This window comes from Onychostoma macrolepis, chromosome 11, assembly GCF_012432095.1.
Source record: "Onychostoma macrolepis isolate SWU-2019 chromosome 11, ASM1243209v1, whole genome shotgun sequence".
Lineage (NCBI taxonomy): Eukaryota > Metazoa > Chordata > Actinopteri > Cypriniformes > Cyprinidae > Onychostoma > Onychostoma macrolepis.
The window spans coordinates 2,700,516-2,719,063 of record NC_081165.1 but is presented as its reverse complement, the minus strand read 5'-3'; the positions used below and the strand labels follow the sequence as shown (position 1 = coordinate 2,719,063).

The 18,548-nt window shown below is 36.1% G+C and overlaps 2 protein-coding genes across 2 annotated transcripts; one reads left to right on the top strand and one right to left on the bottom strand.

The window, feature by feature from the left end:
- Positions 1 to 1,850: 1,850 nt before the first annotated feature.
- ifi30b (IFI30 lysosomal thiol reductase b) lies at positions 1,851 to 5,346 on the top strand. The gene is made up of 7 exons (XM_058791720.1): positions 1,851 to 2,003; positions 2,826 to 3,014; positions 3,103 to 3,171; positions 3,459 to 3,548; positions 3,651 to 3,803; positions 3,933 to 4,001; positions 4,105 to 5,346. The coding sequence occupies exons 1-7, from the start codon at positions 1,863 to 1,865 to the stop codon at positions 4,162 to 4,164; spliced, it is 771 nt and encodes a 256-aa protein (XP_058647703.1). The 5' UTR covers positions 1,851 to 1,862; the 3' UTR covers positions 4,165 to 5,346.
- Positions 5,347 to 7,110: 1,764 nt separating this feature from the next.
- Positions 7,111 to 17,378, bottom strand: diras1a (DIRAS family, GTP-binding RAS-like 1a). The gene is made up of 2 exons (XM_058790474.1): positions 17,128 to 17,378; positions 7,111 to 10,679 (listed from the first exon to the last, which is right to left on the bottom strand). Exon 2 carries the CDS (start codon positions 10,622 to 10,624, stop codon positions 10,037 to 10,039), a length of 588 nt encoding a protein of 195 aa, XP_058646457.1. The 5' UTR covers positions 10,625 to 10,679; positions 17,128 to 17,378; the 3' UTR covers positions 7,111 to 10,036.
- Between the last annotated feature and the right edge of the window lie 1,170 nt (positions 17,379 to 18,548).

Sequence of the window (18,548 nt, the reverse complement as noted above, 5' to 3'; positions counted from 1 at the left end):
CCAGGTGACCCGGCTGGGGTTGATCAGGCATCAATCTGCATTCCAGTAGCAACTGCACATGGATCAATCCTCTTGATCCAATGCCACATAGTACAGCTTCACATATGTATCTGTTCATTTAGCTGCCCCTGTGATCCCCAGCCAACTGAAAACCTTACAAAGTGACCATCCTCTAAAGCCCCAACAGCCGACCACTATGGGCTCACAAAGCAATGATCATGTCTGGCTGGAGTAGTGTCATTGCAATATGTGGCAGGAACTTTTTGCCCTGGTTTACTCTCAACAGTCAGAGGTTGTGTAGAGGAGGCCCAACCTTGTTTTAGCTTGTACTGTACCTGGTGTTTCTCTCCAGCTTTCACAAAAAAAATTATTCTTTAGTGGGTCCCACTTTATATTAGGTGGCCTTAACTACTATGTAGTTACATTTAAATTAATAATTTGGTGCAATGCACTTATTGTGTACATACATGTTTTACATTGTACTTATATTTTTAAAAATACCTATATGTAATTACATCTGTAATACATTTTTGTACTTACATTTATAATTACACTGTTGAACCATCCCTTACACCTTAAACCTACCCATACCACCAAACCTGTCCCTAACCTTACCCGTATCCCACCTCAATAACAGCAAAAGTGTTTTGCAATACAATATGAACACAAAAAGGACATTGTACTTATTCTTTGATGTAAGTACATAGTAGTTAAGACCACCTAATATAAAGTGTGACCATAACTTATGAAATAAAAATAAAAATGTCAGTATAAAAGAAAAATAACTGAATAACTACATTTGGTACCACAAATAAAACTGAGTGGACCCAATTAGTTACTCAAATAGTTTATTTGATGCAATTAAAAACAGAGGCTATCTATTAGCTAGCAGTGGCACAAATACATGTACTAACTAACAAACAGACTTTCACTACAATAGCACATACCCAGTTATTGTTTTTGGTAACACTTTAGAATAGAGAACACTTATTCACTATTAACTCTGACTTTTCCTTCAATAAATTCCTAATTTTCTGCTTATTAATAGTTAGTAAGGTAGTTGTTAAGTTTAGGTATTGGGTAGGATTAGGGATGTAGAATAAGGTCATGTAGAATAAGGCATTAATATGTGCTTAATTACTACGAATAAATGGCTAATATTCTAGTAATATGCATGTTAATAATCAACTAGTTAAGATACCCTAAAATAAAATATTACCTTGTTTTTAATACATTTCTCAAATGCAATATGCAATTTAATCTCAATGTTTCTTGTTCCATTCTCAACCTAACCACAGGCTATACTCTTCAAAATAGTTAGCCCCCAAAACAGCAACAGAACAGAAAGCCCAGTAAAACCCAAAATTAAACAGAACATTAAACACATACATATCTTCTCCTAGCATCGTGAGCAAAAAAATAAACATAATAACATTTAATTTTAACATGTACTCATCAGTCTGTATCAAAAAAACTACGGAAAAAGCAGATTTCCCTCTTTTTGCATGATTGTTGATTGAACTTAGTTTCTTAGGTTGTAGTTAAAGATGAAAACTATAGATATGGAATGAGTGATAACTGTAGAGTTTTAGGCATTTATTTTGGTATGAGCAACTCAACAATTTATTAATGTAGTACTGTATTTATTATTGTATATTGATAAAGCCATAACACTTATCTCAGTTGTGAACTCTCTTTGCTCATGAACAGCTTCTCTCTTCGGATCTGAGGTCAGTGTTTGTTTTGTGTGTTCAGCTGCAGCTGCTCACAGTTGATTGGAGCTCCGAGGTTATTTTGATAGGAGGAGTGTACACAAGCTCTAATTCTGCTCTCAGAAAGCTCAGGGACTAAATACCAACAGCATGAAAACTCTATTGCTCTGTGTGATTCATGTCATATTCTTCAGAGTTTATGAAATCCAGTGTAAATCTCACCCAAAGCCTTCATGTGGATACCCACCTTCTCAATGGTGCAGGTCTCTGGAGATCGCCATAGAATGTGGGGTAAGTCTGTTTAAGAGGTTGATTTAAATCTTGAAACAATTAAGTTATCTTTTTTGCCAACTTTAAGAGGCATTCTGGAAGCTCAGTATCATGATTGTAATTATTTGCGGCCTTTTAATAGATCAAATTTTACAGGATATAATGTTGATGCATCTCAAGGCATGGCCATCATTTTATCTAAAAACGGTTAATGCGACCTACAATAAAGAATTCACAATTCATCTGTTTACACTTGCATTATGCGACATAATACCTAATGTTAATTTGCAGACTGTTTAGAATATTGACTTTTATGGAATATTGCACTGATGCATTGGTCAACATCACTTTCAAAGTCTTCTTTGTGCTTGTAAATTATTGTCATGCTTTTGAACACAAACAGCTTCCAATTAAGCAGGTCATGAGGTTTCCCAGTTCACATCGTGAGTTTGATGAGCCTCCTCGTGTCTACAACTGTATGCTCTTATACTCTGAATTCAGGGTCAGAAGTTCATCCTGTAAATTTAAAGATGTGCTTTAGAGAATTTGTTTAGATTTAAATCTGACTATGCCATGATCATAACTGGGTACTTTCAAGTGACATTTTAAATGTGGCCTGAGTTTATAAATTAATATTTCAATAATTTAACAATGCATTTGCATGTTTACAGTTATCTGAATTCCGTTAATGGTCACATGATGTTTGTGTGCTATCAGACAAAATGTATACAATTTTTATGACTTGATTAGAGTGTAGCCTTACTGTAATTCGGCAAACTGGTAAATATGGAGATTTGTTTTTTCCTTTGTTGCTATACCATGTTTCTTTTTGTATCCGAGTAGGTGCGGAAACAATGCATGGAACTGAACGCGACCCGGCCCGACCCAGTGGTTCCTCCCGTAGAGATCACTCTCTATTACGAGAGCTTGTGTCCAGGCTGCAGAGCGTTCCTTACAGAACAACTCTTCCCAACCTGGACTTTACTAAAAGATATAATGAAAGTCAACCTGGTGCCCTTTGGCAATGCTAAGGTACAGCTATGCATATAAGACTGTGTGTTGTAATGGAGAAAATGTTATGACGTTACTTGTGTTTATGACTGTTAACTTGTCATTTAAGGAGCTTCCCGAAGATAATTCATTCTCATGTCAACATGGAGTACCAGAGTGCTACGCTAACATGGTTGAGGTGAGTTTGTTAGCCAACAACAATGTTGACTATGATATAAATAAAATATACATTTCATTACATGATAAATTATTGATTAAAAATAATCTATTTTACCCAATATTTGTGTGTTTGTGTGTTATGCTTGGAGTATTATGTTGTTAGCTTAGCAACACGCTAACCTCAAGAATTCTCTGTGTGGAAGCAGCATATCCAGAAATGCAACTCATTAGGTTTTTAAATTGAAAAAGGTTTTTCTCTTTCTCTATTTTAGTTAAACATTCCTAATAGTTCTTATTTCTTAATAGGCATGTGTTTTATATGCAGCCAATCATGCAGCATTTCCTGTCATTTACTGCATGGAGTCATCTGCAGATGTACTAAAATCTGCTAAGCCTGTAAGTGTCTCTGAGCCAACATTACTGCCCCTTATTACAGCTTTAATTTTTGGATGATGAAAAGCCATTATGAGTGAGTTTTTTTTTTTTTTTTTTTGGCAGTGTTTGCAGCTCTATGCGCCATTTGTTAAATGGCAGACTATAGAATCTTGTACCAGAGGAAAGCTTGGCCACAGTTTAATGCATCAAAATGCAGTGAAGACGCAAGCGCTCAAACCAGCACACATTCATGTTCCCTGGATCACCTTCAATGGGGTGAGGCCTTCTCAAAGCAGAGCATTTGTACTAATCTTCATCTATTGTGCTGAAATAAGACACACTCATTTCTGCTGAGAGAGTTCTCGAGATCTAAATGTGTGTTTTGTTTTGTTTTTTCCTCCTCAGGAATACACTAGTGAATGGGAAGATAAGGCAATGTCCACTCTCTTCAACCTTGTATGCAGTATGTACAAAGTATGCACGTGTGTCTCTTCACTTTTACCATTTCTGATTGCTGAAATACTGCACGTGCTCATCAACAGGACTAAATTAAAAACCTTGTGTAATTCTCGTACAGGGAATCAAGCCACCAGTCTGTACCGGAGCTCTGAAAAAACTGGACAGAAGCTTTTGCTAGTGGAAGAGAGAAGTGTTGCACAATATATTTGTGATATATTTCATGTTCTTTAAACTTTAGCCTATGTTTTTGTGTGTTTGAGGTAAAATAAAAAGAATAACATTTTATAATGTTAACACCCTTTTAACCATTGATCTACAGTGGAGATCAAAATTAGAGAATTTATGAAAACTTGATTTTGATTTATGAAACCTTGATCCAGTCTCTTCCACAGTTTGGTGACTGCAGTGGATTTCTTAGACATACTGTAACTTTGTCCCCAAGGATTTTCCAGAGATTTCAAATGGGTTTAGATCAGGACTCTGAGCTGGACATTTCATTATTTCAGTGTTTTCAGTCTTTTGGGGGGACTTATTAGTGGCATTGTACAGGTGCATTATTCTAGAAAGCACAGATTTGGAGCGACCAACTTCTCTTGCTATGGCTGCTATTGGCCTTCATCTGGACAAACTGCGGTCAATGGGTTTCAGTAAATTAAGAATGGCTCTCCATCTTGCACAGTCCGTGAAAACTGGAAAGTTAGGCTGTCAGATAGGGTTTGTCAGATAATTAAGGAGATTTGCACAAGGTGCCAGATCAACACCAAGAACTTGGAGATATCTGAAAGTGTTCTTTAATTTTGATCAGTGTTCTTTTTCAAATTTCTCATTTAAGTGTTTATATATATATATATATATATATATATACTGTGTTTTAACTCATGAAATATGCCTAAAAAACTGCTTTTACTTCTGTTAGGATAACTTCAAATAGGACTAAGCAGTGACCTCGAAATTTAGAAAATTGTAGGTTGTTCTCTAATTTTGACCTCCGCTGTATGTGCATTTGGATAAACGTTTGGGACAAAAGCGTACTTAACACTAAAACTAAAGTGTTTTCCTTTTCTTTTCTTTTTTTTTCTTTTAAAGGAAACCATAAAGATCATGTGAGCAAATCAATAACATGGAGCTCAAACTGCCTCCTGTGGCGACAAATGACTCCTAATGACCTTTTTGTCTCAGGGGAAAATTTCCATTTAAAAAATATCTAGGATGTATAATGGATTCGAATGGATTTTTCAAATGCATGGAAACTCTGGTACTGTATAACAGACCAGTTCACAATGTCCACATGTTTTTGTCATCAAATTCAAAGCGTTGGCACTGGAGTTACACTGAAATCAAGAAACGACTTAAGACAATTCTCAACCATAAAAAGACTTAACCTATTACAATATCTCTTCATCCCTTTATGTTTTCATATTTTGGAAGAATATCTATATAAATTGATCTTAATTGTTGTTAAATTGTTAATTGTTACTTTAATACCCGTAGATCTAAAAGCACCATTACTTGTGGACCATTTTCTTCCAATATTTTAATTTACTACAACATATCTCTTTTCACCACCAGGGGGCGTCAGGGCATTTTTTCCTTAAACCATGCCTTTAAAAACCTGTCAAACACTGCTCTTTTGCACTGGTTGAAGACCGATGATAATAAAATATAACAAACATATATGTGACCCTGGACCACAAAACCAGTCTTAAGTGTCAATTTTTCAAAATTGAGATTTATACATCATCTGAAAGCTGAATGAATAAGATTTCTATTGATGTATGGTTTGTTTGGACAATACTTGGCCGAGATGAAACTATTTGAAAATCTGGAATCTGAGGGTGCAAAAAAATCTAAATATTGAGAAAATCGCCTTTAAAGTTGTCCAAATTAAGTTCTTAGCAATGCATATTACTAATCAAAAATGAAGTTTTGATATATTTATGATAAGACATTTACAAAATATCTTCATGGAACATGATCTTTACTTAATATCCTAATGATTTTTGGCATAAAAGGAAAATAGATAATTTTGACCCATACAATGTATTTTTAGCTATTGCTACAAATGCACCCCAGAGACTTAAGACTGGTTTTGTGGTTCAGGGTCACATATAATAAAATAAACATTACCTTGTCATAAAATTGTTTTATAATTTAGGCAGATAACTATTAAGCCAATACAATAAATATAATTACCATATTATAATAGATTACCTTATATTTTACTTATATTAGTGCTTTATAATCTACATATCATACAACTATATATATATATATATATATATATATATATATATATATAAATTATTTTAATAATATATAATATTGTGTGCTATCTGGAGTCTTGTTAGTAAGTCACGCAGACATGCGCTGATAGCTCTGAATTAAGCTAACCTACTCCGGAGCAGGTTATCTTCAGAGAGCAAGTTGCTATGGTTACTTACAGTACATACCCTGAAAGTTACCTTTGTTTTTGGAACCAAAAGTTGAGGTTATCCGCTTATTTACCCTTAAACATACCCAGGTATGTCACATAACCTGCTTTCTGGGACACCCCCCAGTCATGCTGCAGGGTTCTGGAATTGTAAACTAAACTCATCTATAGTGGTTGAAAGGGGCCTTTACGCAAGGGATATTTGCCGGTTATGACATGAAAATAAATGTGTAAAGCTCAAAGTAGCAGAAACTAGCAACATAACTGTGGATCATTGTTATCATCCATCCATTTTCTAAATGTTTTTACCCTCTGTGGGGTTGTGGGGTGCTGGAACCTATCCCAAAATCTCGAGCCACAGGCAGGGGACCCTGAACGGTTGGCCAAGCCATCACAAGGCTCACACACACACATTCACTTCATGTCTTTGGGTTGTGGGGGAAACTCATGCATACATGGGGAGACTATGCTAGTTATTAGCTCCAGGACTCAAACTGGGCATGCTGTGAGGCAACAGTGCTACCCACTGAGCAACCATGCAGACCTTGTTGTTATCAAATGTTCAATAATGCCTCATACCTCTATTTACCAGCAGAGGGCAGAGCCATTGAATTTCTCTCCAACAAAATATGCCTTCAAATGTCTGTCCAAAAGGAAGAAATATGTAAAGTGGACAAAGGTTTTACACTTTTATTGACCGACATACATATTGCAATCCTGGTAGGTAAGTGCATTTTGAACATTAAACACATGTGCATTGTTTGTTGTCGGCAAATCACGTAAAATTTCAGGTAAAATTTTCCAAGATGAAAATAGTGGTAGAGCTGATCTACAAGAACAAGACCAAGAGTTAAAAACACTAAATAGACATCTTTAACTAAATCTGAATTAAACTCACCTGTTAAGTGAACCTATTTAAATACCAATAATATAACCTATGTGCCAAGTGTAAAATGTCGGTAGCCTATATTCACATTTATGTCACTAAGTTTTATTTTATTAAAATACTTGGAAAAAGGAATGACTCAAAAATTGTTTAGGTTAATTTCATGACTCAACTTTGCTTTTTAAAGAACGAAATGGCTCCAAAAAAGAAAAGCAACTCTTTTTCCCATAATGAGTGCAATTGTTGTTTTCATTGGTGTGCAACCAGAACATATCTGTTAACATCTCAAAAACTGTTTTAGGGTTTCATGACCCTTTAAAGTCTTTTGTGCTCAACTAATTTTTAAAAAGTAAATACTGACTGCAAGCATGTTTGCATGAAAACACAGACCAAGTCAATATCCAAGTGTATAGTTAGACATTTTAACGTTTCTAGTTGAATAGAACACTGCACCGCACACGGACACAACCCAGCAATATCTTCACACACAAATCTATGTTTTTTATTTCATCTGCTAATTAATGCTTCGCTTTCAGTCGAATCTTCAGAGATGCACCACGACTGACTAAGCAGATGTTCCACCAGATGCTCTTTCTGCATCTTCAGGTAAACTCATTCCCCTCGGTATCCATCATTATCATCCATCATGACTACTGCGGTAACAAAATAAGGGCAGAAAGTTCACATCACTGATATCAAATCATTTTTTTTTTTTTTTTTTTGTGGTAAGTATCTGCTACCTTATCTACATTGGCCCCAGAAAGTATCTGACATTTAAGTTATACTTAAAAATGTAGTAATATCTTTTGTTTTAAAGAAATACATATCAAAGCAAGTGGCTTTTTCCCCCAAGGAAAACATCACAAAAAGAAGTGTAAATGATAAATCAACTGATACTGTTCTATGTAATAAACTGACTTTATACATCACATAAAAGTCACACAGAGTCCTGTTGGCTCATAAATGGCTAATAAAAGTGACTTTAGCTCTGAGAAAAGCTCAAACATGATTTGTTTTAGGATGCCACTTGGTTTAATATGTTGTATCTAAATGCAATGAAATTCAGATATGCATACTTTTGGAGCCACTTTATACTACATACAGATGTTCAGAACCACAAAAGAAAACAAGCAATAATTATTTACCTTTTGTTTGTGCTTCTTTATTTTTCTGGTCCCTCACATAATATTTATTGAATAAACACTTTATCTGCAGTAAAGTTGTAAACGCAGAGTGTTCGACAAGAACATTTTTGTAAAGGTTAACGCTCTGTGTTTTGAATGTGCTCAAGATTCTAAAAGTGCTTTAATATCATGTATTGCTAAAGCAAATGGCATTAAATAATCTGAGGAAATATAGACACTGACAGAAAAACAGGGGCTGTACAGGGGTTTTCATTAGTGCTCATAATACATAGATTTCACATACAGGATATATGTTTTTAGTTAGATGATGAAATGCATATATTAAGGTTTTCGAGTGCCATCAACACTTGAAAAACAAAACAGAGTAAAATAAAACATCAATCGACACCCCGAACCCCACCCCATCACAAAAAAAAATAGCTTTTAGAAATGATCACATTTAGGACTTATTCACTGTGCTTCAATAAGGTATAGCTCTGTTCTCGATGAAAAGATCTCAATCACATTTAATATGAAGGTAGTTTATATCATCAGACATGCATTATGCACTTTACTCTGTTATACCAGGTTACATCACTGGCAAGCCGGTTAACTAAGAATGTCCTTCGTCCCGAATTGTTTTCCGATTTCTAACAGGCTTCTTTTGTGCTGCTATAGTATATGTAATTTGGAAGAGCGGATAGTGTCGCCTCTTCAGCTGTGCCCAGGCCTTTTCCTCATGTGGGTGAGAATCCCATACCATGCAGAACCAGTTCAAGACATTTATGTCTGCATTTCCAAACCTTTCCGTTAAAGACACAGCCTGACATAAAAATGGCCACATTGATGATTTGGTCTGTCTTGAATTCAATAAAAAGTCAACAGAAAGCAGCAGAGAGAGCACGTGTGAGAATCGTGGGACGTCCTCCCTGCTTCGTGTGTCAGCTCTTATAGTCTACTACACAGAGTCACTACAGGAGCCAGAACATACAGGGGAAGGGAGATGGTTGACGTTTGGATGCGCACTAAAGATTACCTGATTAAGACTGAGAAGGATGGAGAGTTAAAGGGAGAGTTCGCCCAAAAAGAAAGTTCTGTCATCGTTTGCTCACTCTCGTGTTGCTTACTTCACACAAAAAGAAGAACTATAAAAATCAAAAAGGTCCATATGAAGAGTGCTCTTTTCCAAGATTTACAGATCTGAGTGGGAAAATTGCTGACATTTACAGCTTTACATTCACCCTGGGTCGGTTTGGCATGTTAATGTAAGTCTTCTCAAAGAATCAGTTGATTCAGTTCATAACATTGGTCTGAATGAATCCGGATTCTAAAATTCTCCCTCATAAGACTTGGAATATATCTCACAAGTAATATGGACAACTTTCCAAAAGGATTTTGGTTGCATGGACAAGTGCGGCCAGTACAATTGTTTTAAAACTTCTCTTTGTGTTCCCTGGAAACAATAAAGTCATATGGGTTAAAATGGCAGGACAATAAGTAAACGATGACAGAAGTTTCATTTTTTGTGCGTACTGTTCCTTTAAGGTGAGGGACTTATGTACATTTGGAGGAGTCAGTTACAGGTTGAGTGATGGATGCATCCAGCCTCCTACATCACACTGCACTTGGCCTTCAGCTTGTCTGCACGTCTCTGCTTGCTGGAGCGCATGTTCAGACTCATATCGCGCTTCTTATCCAGATTCAGGAGCTCCTGAAAAAGCTCCTTCACGTTGGTGTTGGTCTTGGCTGATGTTTCCATGAACGCGCATTTCCAGATGTTTGCCTGAGCTTCGCCCTCCTTGGTCTCCACCTCGCGCTGGGTCTCATCGCTCTTGTTGCCCACAAGCATGATGGGGATGTTCTCCACGTTACCTTTGATGGCCAGCACTTGCTGGTAGATGGGCTTCAGCTCCTCCAGCGACTGCCTGCTTGTGATGGAGTAGACCAGGATGAAGGCGTGGCCTTTGGAGATGGACAGACGCTGCATAGCAGGGAACTGGTGGCTGCCAGTGGTGTCGGTGATCTCCAGAGTGCATACGCTCTTGTCGCAGCTGATGACCTGCCGGTATGTGTCCTCCACCGTCGGGATGTAGGTGTCCCTGAAGGTGCCTTTAACGAAGCGCAGAACCAAGGAGCTCTTGCCCACTCCCCCTGCTCCAAACACCACCACCCGGTAATCGTTACTCTGCTCTGGCATGCTGCTTGGGTTTGTTGGGGTATGTGGCGGTTAAGACTCAATTATTCCCTGAGATCTGAAAAAGGAAAAAGGGTTCATTTGGTTCACATGCACATTAAGACATTAAGTGTATCCAATAAATATATTTATCTTCTGCGGTTCACAAACGTAGAGAAATTCTGGAAACATTGTCACTTCCAGACATTAAACAAGACATCTTTCAGACTATTCCAATCGATCTTTGCTAATAGATTGATTGGAATAGACTGAAAGTAAGACTAGCACTGGTACTTCCAAACCAATCTCACATGAGGTGGCAATTTCGTATGAATTTTTACGATGTGAATTGTACGAAAACGTAAGATTTTTAGAAAAAAGTAAGCATGGAGGTGTACCCCTAATCCTACCCTGAAACATCACATAATCAGAAAATACGATAACATACAAATTAGATTGCACAAATTCATATCAATTAGAGACTAGTATGCCAAAACATCATTACGGAAATGTTAATAATGAATAAATGAAAATGTAAAGTCACTCATTGCAAAACTAGTGCTTATCTTTATTCAATCTTTATACAAAATTAATGAAAATGTCTTGCAATTATTAAATAAAAAACTAAAAAAATTGCTATACTTCATCACTACTGACACACTAATTGAAAAAAAATATATTATTTTTATTATTTTCGTATGAAATTACAAAGGTGATTGTGATCATTTTAGAATGGCATTATATAATATATATCTATGTGCCCTCTCAAGTATTATACTGTGCTTATGATTAAGATTTACACATTTTACCATTCTCAATTTAAAAAATTTTAAATTTTAGAATCAAAAATTATTCACGAGTTCACACTTACATATAATTAGCAGGAGTATAGTAATGCGTATTTGGCATGCTGTCTGGGGAAGGGCTCCGAGCTCGGGAATGGCCCGAACCCAGAGTACCCCCCCGTATAAGTGTAGTAAGAACTCGAAGTGAGGAGAAGGGGCAGTGGAGGGATGCTGATTAACCGTCAATGGATAGAGGTATGTCAGCTGTGTTTATACCTATGGTGTTAATTAACTTGAGTGCGCTCCTCTTGTGTTAACAAGACAAGTATCTGACGTGCTCCTCCTGAACTTTGTTAATAAAACATCATTACAAGTGAAAATTATATATAAATCTGCATACATTTTTTAAATCAGTTCAAGAAATACTACCATCTAATTTTTTGCATTAAACCAAAGAACATTTTGGGGAAATTTTCTTAAAAATCAATTATGTTTCTGTTTCTTTTTTCTTTTCTTTTTTTCTATTCCAGCTTAATATATAGAGATGGCGATAAGTAAGCATAGGTTTATTCCATCAAAAGTGTAAACACTGTGGCTCTGTGGCACTATCAAAACATTGATCTGTTTGTCTGAGCACCCTCAATGATCAGCTCAATATAGCAACATCGGCTCAACCAGTAATGCACGCGCATGTTGAGGCAGGACTTTGATTTTCTAACCAACTAGAGATGAAGGGGTGTATGAACTGCTTACACACATTTTCAAAACTTTGCCTCTTTTTTTTTTTCAAAACTTTACACACAAATCCAAGAATTGCACACGCAAAATGCCTCACATCTCTTGCAAAATGAAGCACTGAATTCAAAATATCACAAACACATCTCAAAAGAAAACATTTGTAATCACCTTTGCCATAAAATTAATTAATGTTAGATTTGTGTGTGTAACATAGAGAACTGTGTTGTTTTGCAAAAAGTGTTTAATGAAATTGAAAACCGAGTCAAAGGCAGAGAATTAGTGTACGGTTTTGCAGATTTAGTGTGTGGTTCTGGTGTTTGAGTGTCAAGTTTCAGAAATTGTGTGAGAAGTAAAGATTTTGTGTGTATGCAGTTGAAAAAAAAAACTGTATAACGACATAATGTTAAAGCAAAATATAATTTCTGATTTCTTTCTTTTGATTTAGGGATGAAATATGACATGTTCTTAACCGTTTTCATGAGATCTACACATGACACTATTGGTAACAGGGTTGCCTGACATTATTCTTTACATGGAGAGGATGGAAAGACAATGGTCAGCATTTTCCTGACATGACTGTTTCTGTGTGTGTGTGTGTGTGTGTGTGTGTGTGTGTAAATACATGAGAGTGTATGCCTGTGTGCCTTTGTGAATTGAGTAGGACGGTCTCTGCTGCCATCAGCATCAAGGTCATCTATTAATGACTCATTTATCTTGCTGTGAAGCAGCCATTGGATTCAGTCTCCTGTGGAAAGCAAGATCACACCAGATATTTCTGGCACCTTACTGAATTCTTGCAGCATTTGGAGACGGGTCACTTCCTGACTTCCTCAAGAGAGATTTATGCAAATGCATAATTTTCACATGACAGATCAATATACACAAACCAGACCAATGCGGTCTGATTAACAGAGAACTTTGTCTGCATTTAAGTGCATGAAGATGCTCACATCTACTCAGCCCCAGAGGAAAATTCAGTGGTACTTCTGAATTAGCAGTAATGATTATCACTCAGATGAACAGAGACCAGATGAGCCTCTTACTAAAGACCTCTTTGGTTTGCCGGCAGCATAAGACGCAGTCTCAGTGGAAAGCAAGTTTTGAATATTATCAAGCCCTCATACCTCTCATATTCCAGCTTTTTTTTTTTTTCTTATAGTAAAACTCTGATCAAATGTTAAGGTCAGACATTTTATAAAGAGGCTTAGTAAATCCTATCCATTGGAGTTAATGCACAAGACTGAGTGATGCAATGTGCTTTTGAGTACAATGGATCGGTCATATGAAAAATAACAGTGAGAGTGAAGATAAATAAATGGCTGGATGAGATTACATTTCTGTACTTTCTGTCTTTTCCACAGACACAATAACAATAATAATAAAAAAAAATCAAGACACTGTATCATTATTATGAACAGCTACTAGATTTCATCTATGTAATATTTTGTTAAAAAGGCAGTTAATACTGATACAGAACTTTAAAAAATACTGATTGAATGAGCTAAATGCTCAAGTTTGATTATTTTTTGTGGGCCACTTTGCCCCTGCTGGTAGACTGTAGTAACTACACCACCTTCTTCATTCAAAAACCATTAAATTCAGCCATTTATTCTCATAAGCCCTTTGCAAGCAAAAAGTATATTAAGGTAGATGTAGTTTTTTGTTGTTTCTGTTTTCTGTAGTGGTGTTAAATTGTGAATCACAGCTCAGGATATCCACTAGGGAGGCATATATTTACATTTTTTGTGGCGCCAACTAGGGATACGCGGTATACCGGTACTGGAAAAATACCGGTATATATTATATTTTAAACGGTACGATATCATAATTTTGGTCAATTCGGTATTTCATACACTGCTGTTGCGAAGTGAACCTGTAGGTGGCAGTGCTTCCCAAATTGCTGCGCAAGCGGTAAATGTGACAACAGAACAACACTATGGATCAAACACATGAAACTCTATCAACGCAACCGAAATTAATAAATAAAGAGAATGGTAGAAGTGAAATATGGCATTACTTTGCATAAAAAACAGATGAATAAACTGGCCTTACTGCACCTGTATGCAAGCGTTGTTATAAAAGGAGGCAACACATCAAACCTTTTTAAGCATTTGTCGCTTGCTCATCCTGATCGACAGGTGAGTGCATCATTCATAAATTCAGATTTAATTTGAACTTTTATTTACAACTGATCAACGCACATACAGATGTGATTCAGTAAGCTCAAATGTGCATGTGTGACACGCTAGAACCAGTGAAGTTTTGGTCACGTAATATATGCGCTTGCATTTCATACAATCGAACATTAATTGAATTTTAATTAAGCAAGAGTTTTGCTATATTAATTTTAGTATCAATAATATGAAGGGAATGTTTGTGCTAATATGAAGCAGCCAAGAGAGAGAGAGAGAGAGAGAGAGATTTAATGCTTTTTCTTTGGCTATCTGAGGCTGAAATCTGAAAACAATCTGAGAGAGAGAGAGAGAGAGAGAGAGAGAAACGATAACGTGATTTTGAATATTACTTTGACTGTTGGAATAGCACTTTACAATAAAGCAACATTTGTTGCATTAATTGTGTTACTTCAGATGTATTTTTTTCTTCAAACTCAGTCAAAATGTACCCTATGTTCCCGGTAGGTTTTTTGTTTTTTGAGACATTTTGTTTGCACTGTGTTTGCACTGAAAAGATAAGAAGATTTGAATATATTTTCATTGTATTACTTCAGTTATATATATTTTTCTCTATATATCCCTGTAGGTTTTTTGTTACAGTTTGATACAAAGGTATTAAGACATGAATCTGTTTTTATTATTTTAATAAAATTGTTTAATTCACTTATCTTTTGAGGCTGGTTATTTGTAACCTATGGTATCGATTTAGTATTCATACCAAGGTATTACATTCTGGTATCGAGCCATCCCTAGCACCAACAACTAATCAGCATTGTAATGACATAATTTTATATACATTTATGTGTGAATGGAAGCCCACTTCTGCCTCATAAGAATAAAATATATAGATTTTGGTAAACAATATGAACACATATAAATCCATAATTATATGAAAAAAGTAAAATTATGAAATACTTATATTTTTTACTTTTTTACATTGTCAACATTTTATGTCGTAATGATTACTTTTTGTCTCATAATTATGACTTTAAATGTCCTAATTTAACATTTTTATCTCATAAATGCAACATGCATATGTCATAATTTCAGTTTTTTGAAACCGAAAGACAAACTACCCGTTCACACCAAAACAATGACTAAAGATAATAATGCAAACTATACTAGAGTCCACATTAACACACAACATTGTTCTGTTTATTCTAAGCAATTGCTGCAGTTATGCCACCTACCACTTTAAATGCTCTTTAAAGATTATGATTGGCTGTCAATGTCTTTTCATTCAACTGTGGGAAAAAAAAACCTGAAAATGATTTCAACAATATTGTTCCCCTATGTCATTTTCATTGTAATTGTAGTGTGGACAACTAGAATTATAAAAATTATTAAAACTTTTAGCAATATTATTATCATTATAGTTATTGTCAATTGTGTGAAAATGCCTTTACTCTTATTAATATCAATAAATATAACTATTCATTGAATATCGGTGTTGCTGCTGGCTGTTAAGCTACTCAAAACTATGAATTGCAGTGATTTTACAACAGTTAATATTCCAAGGCCTGTTTTGTCTGTTTGGTTGGCCATGAGTGTGCTGTAAGCACTGAGGCTCCACTGTAGATGGTATCATATTTGTTTTCTGCTTGCATAATGTCAGTAGCCTTTGGACACTTAAGATGTATTTAGAGATTCTCCCTGAGCTACTTGGGAACATCTCAGTTGTGCATCGTTTTTTTGAACTCTGGGAATTCTCCGGTTACTGTGGAAACAGCCCTTGAGGGCATGTATATGGTGATGGAGAGAATGAGCAAAAACAAGAGTGAGAGAATGTCATCAGATATATATATCCTACTGATGAAAGCAAGAAGACTAAGCCAAAAAAAAAAAACATATTTCTAATGTTACATGTCATCTTTCTGTCAGTTACCCTAGTAACCAAATGGCAAACAGTGGGTTTAATTTACGTCACTGCAGCCTATTCATACACTGAGGTGAAAGAAACTATTTATAGTGATGAATGATTACTAAAGAAAAATATCTAACCTCAGATCAGTTCAGATTGTCTTTTGTGGGCTATTCATAGGGCAATGTATTAATCCTGTATTAATTATTTGGATTTTTCACAAAATAAATATTTCAAAACTACATCTTGAGCTAAGGAAAGGTGTAACTGAGACATGCAAACGTCTATCGCATGTGATGTCTAAAAATACCACAGCCCATCAACTCAATTCTTACTCTATAAGCTCGATCCTGAGCCCGTCAGAGCTCTGATGGAATGCAGATCCGAGAAGATCCGCACCTCTTAATCAGCGGGGTTTGCTGTTACAACTGGCGTTAATATTGCACGTAAAGCTGTAATTAGGCGACATTCAAAACAGGCATCCTGTTATTTTCTCTCAGCCAGTTGGGTAATAAAGCACATATAGGCCATGCGACCTGAATGAACAAGCAATGGGAGGCCGTGGATAACAGAATGCTATTTAATATTTTTTTTTTTTTTTTTACTCAATCACATGTTCACATTCACGCTGAGACAAATACATCATCCGCGCGTAATTCGCATGGATTCTCACTGAACCGAACGTCATTTTTTACGGAAGAAGAGCGATTTTTTTTACGCGTGAAGTCGGTAATCGCTTGTTTGTCGTCAAAAGAGCGTCGTTCACACACACAGGCGATGGATAACAAAATGCAAAGGATCCTCAAAGTCATTACGTCGCTGTGCGCCGAAAGATGCTATTGCGGTCCGTCACACGAAGGACGCGCGTCAAAGACACGAGCGTATCGATACACGAAAGCCGCATCTGTCTGAACGCTTTACATATTAAAACAATTATGCATGTATAGCTAGTGAAAAGCAGTTTCTTACCTGGCGACTGTGTAGCAACGTCCCAAATCTTGTTAGTCATAAACTATAGGAAGCATTAGGAGATCAGATACACGACAAATGTCTTACATTCTCTGTCGTACCAGTCCCGTTTCATTTTCTCGTGTTATTTGCATGGCGTAAATCGAGCGATGTGGCTGAAAATGCTGTTATTGCTCTTGGTGCGGGCGGCGCGCGCGCTCCAGCTGTCCTACCACGTCCTCTCTGACGCACGCAAGCGCGCGATATGCGGCTCACCCCCGCGTCCTGTGTCCCGTTACACGACGAGAACAAAAACCCCACCTGCTCTATACCGTTAAACTGTTCTCCGTCTACGCCATGTTGATCATACAACATTGTTCCGTCACTAAAGGGGGCATGTTGCATTAATACAACACCATTTTGAGCACGACATTTCCTCTATGGTCACACACTGAGGGTGGATGGAGGCACTGGAATGATGGAAATAGTAGGCTACTATATTTTAAAATAGCTAATAGAAGTGCTTCAGCTATCAGAGTTGTAGGGATATAGAAATAAAGGGACTATTAAGATGTGCAAACACAGTAAAAAATAGTCTTGGAACGCCACTCTTTATGGTTAAGAATATATTTGGATAAAGCCTACTTTTAAATCATCTATAGGCTATAACATTTTTTTTTTTTTTTTTTAATTGTGGATTAGATGACATGATGCCTGCACCTGATGATGTAATCATAATGATTTACTTCCTATTAAGACAGTAGTTTTATAAAAATAAAAAGAAAGAAAGAAAATAATATATATATATATATATAAGGAATTAAATCAATATGTACACATTAATACATTAAGCTATTTACATCTCGCAAAAACAACAGACTCCCAAGGCATTGACACACACCTTAACTATAAGGTGTGCTCATCCCAGCGTCAGGATAACCTTTTGTTCACTAGTGAATTAGTATTTGTCTCCCTCCAATGGTTTTCTGATGAATCAACAAAGCAATCAAACAATCATTTCCCATTAAATGAAGCCTTTGTATGAAACTTTTTTAAAACAGCTAATTTACATCACAAATTAAATGCTCACTGCCCACCATAACAGTCAATTCAAAATGCCTGTCATCAATACAACACTGGAATTTTATTAATTATTTAATAACACTGTTTAAATCACACTTTTTTTGCAAAAAGACTGCTGACATCAGATTTCATATGAGGTTTGTTTATTTTTATATCAGATTTCTTGTGACTTCTCAAATGACATCAGTGGTCTAATTTATAAAATGTGTTATTGTATCTTCTCGAGAAATCCTCACACAACATGAATTACAGTACAGCTTATCCCACGATGACCAAGGTGTGTGAATACAAAATTCTGATCAAAATGAAACCTCTTTTAAAGTATTATTAGCCATGTCAACTGTGGGATAGTGACAGCA

Bases quoted from the DNA above. Each gene is read 5' to 3' on its own strand.
- diras1a (XM_058790474.1), bottom strand. From the start codon at position 10,624: ATGCCAGAGCAGAGTAACGATTACCGGGTGGTGGTGTTTGGAGCAGGG.
- ifi30b (XM_058791720.1), top strand. From the start codon at position 1,863: ATGAAAACTCTATTGCTCTGTGTGATTCATGTCATATTCTTCAGAGTT. The intron at 2,004-2,825 runs GTAAGTCTGTTT...GTATCCGAGTAG, and splicing joins AGATCGCCATAGAATGTGGG to GTGCGGAAACAATGCATGGA. The intron at 3,549-3,650 runs GTAAGTGTCTCT...TTTTTTTGGCAG, and splicing joins TACTAAAATCTGCTAAGCCT to TGTTTGCAGCTCTATGCGCC.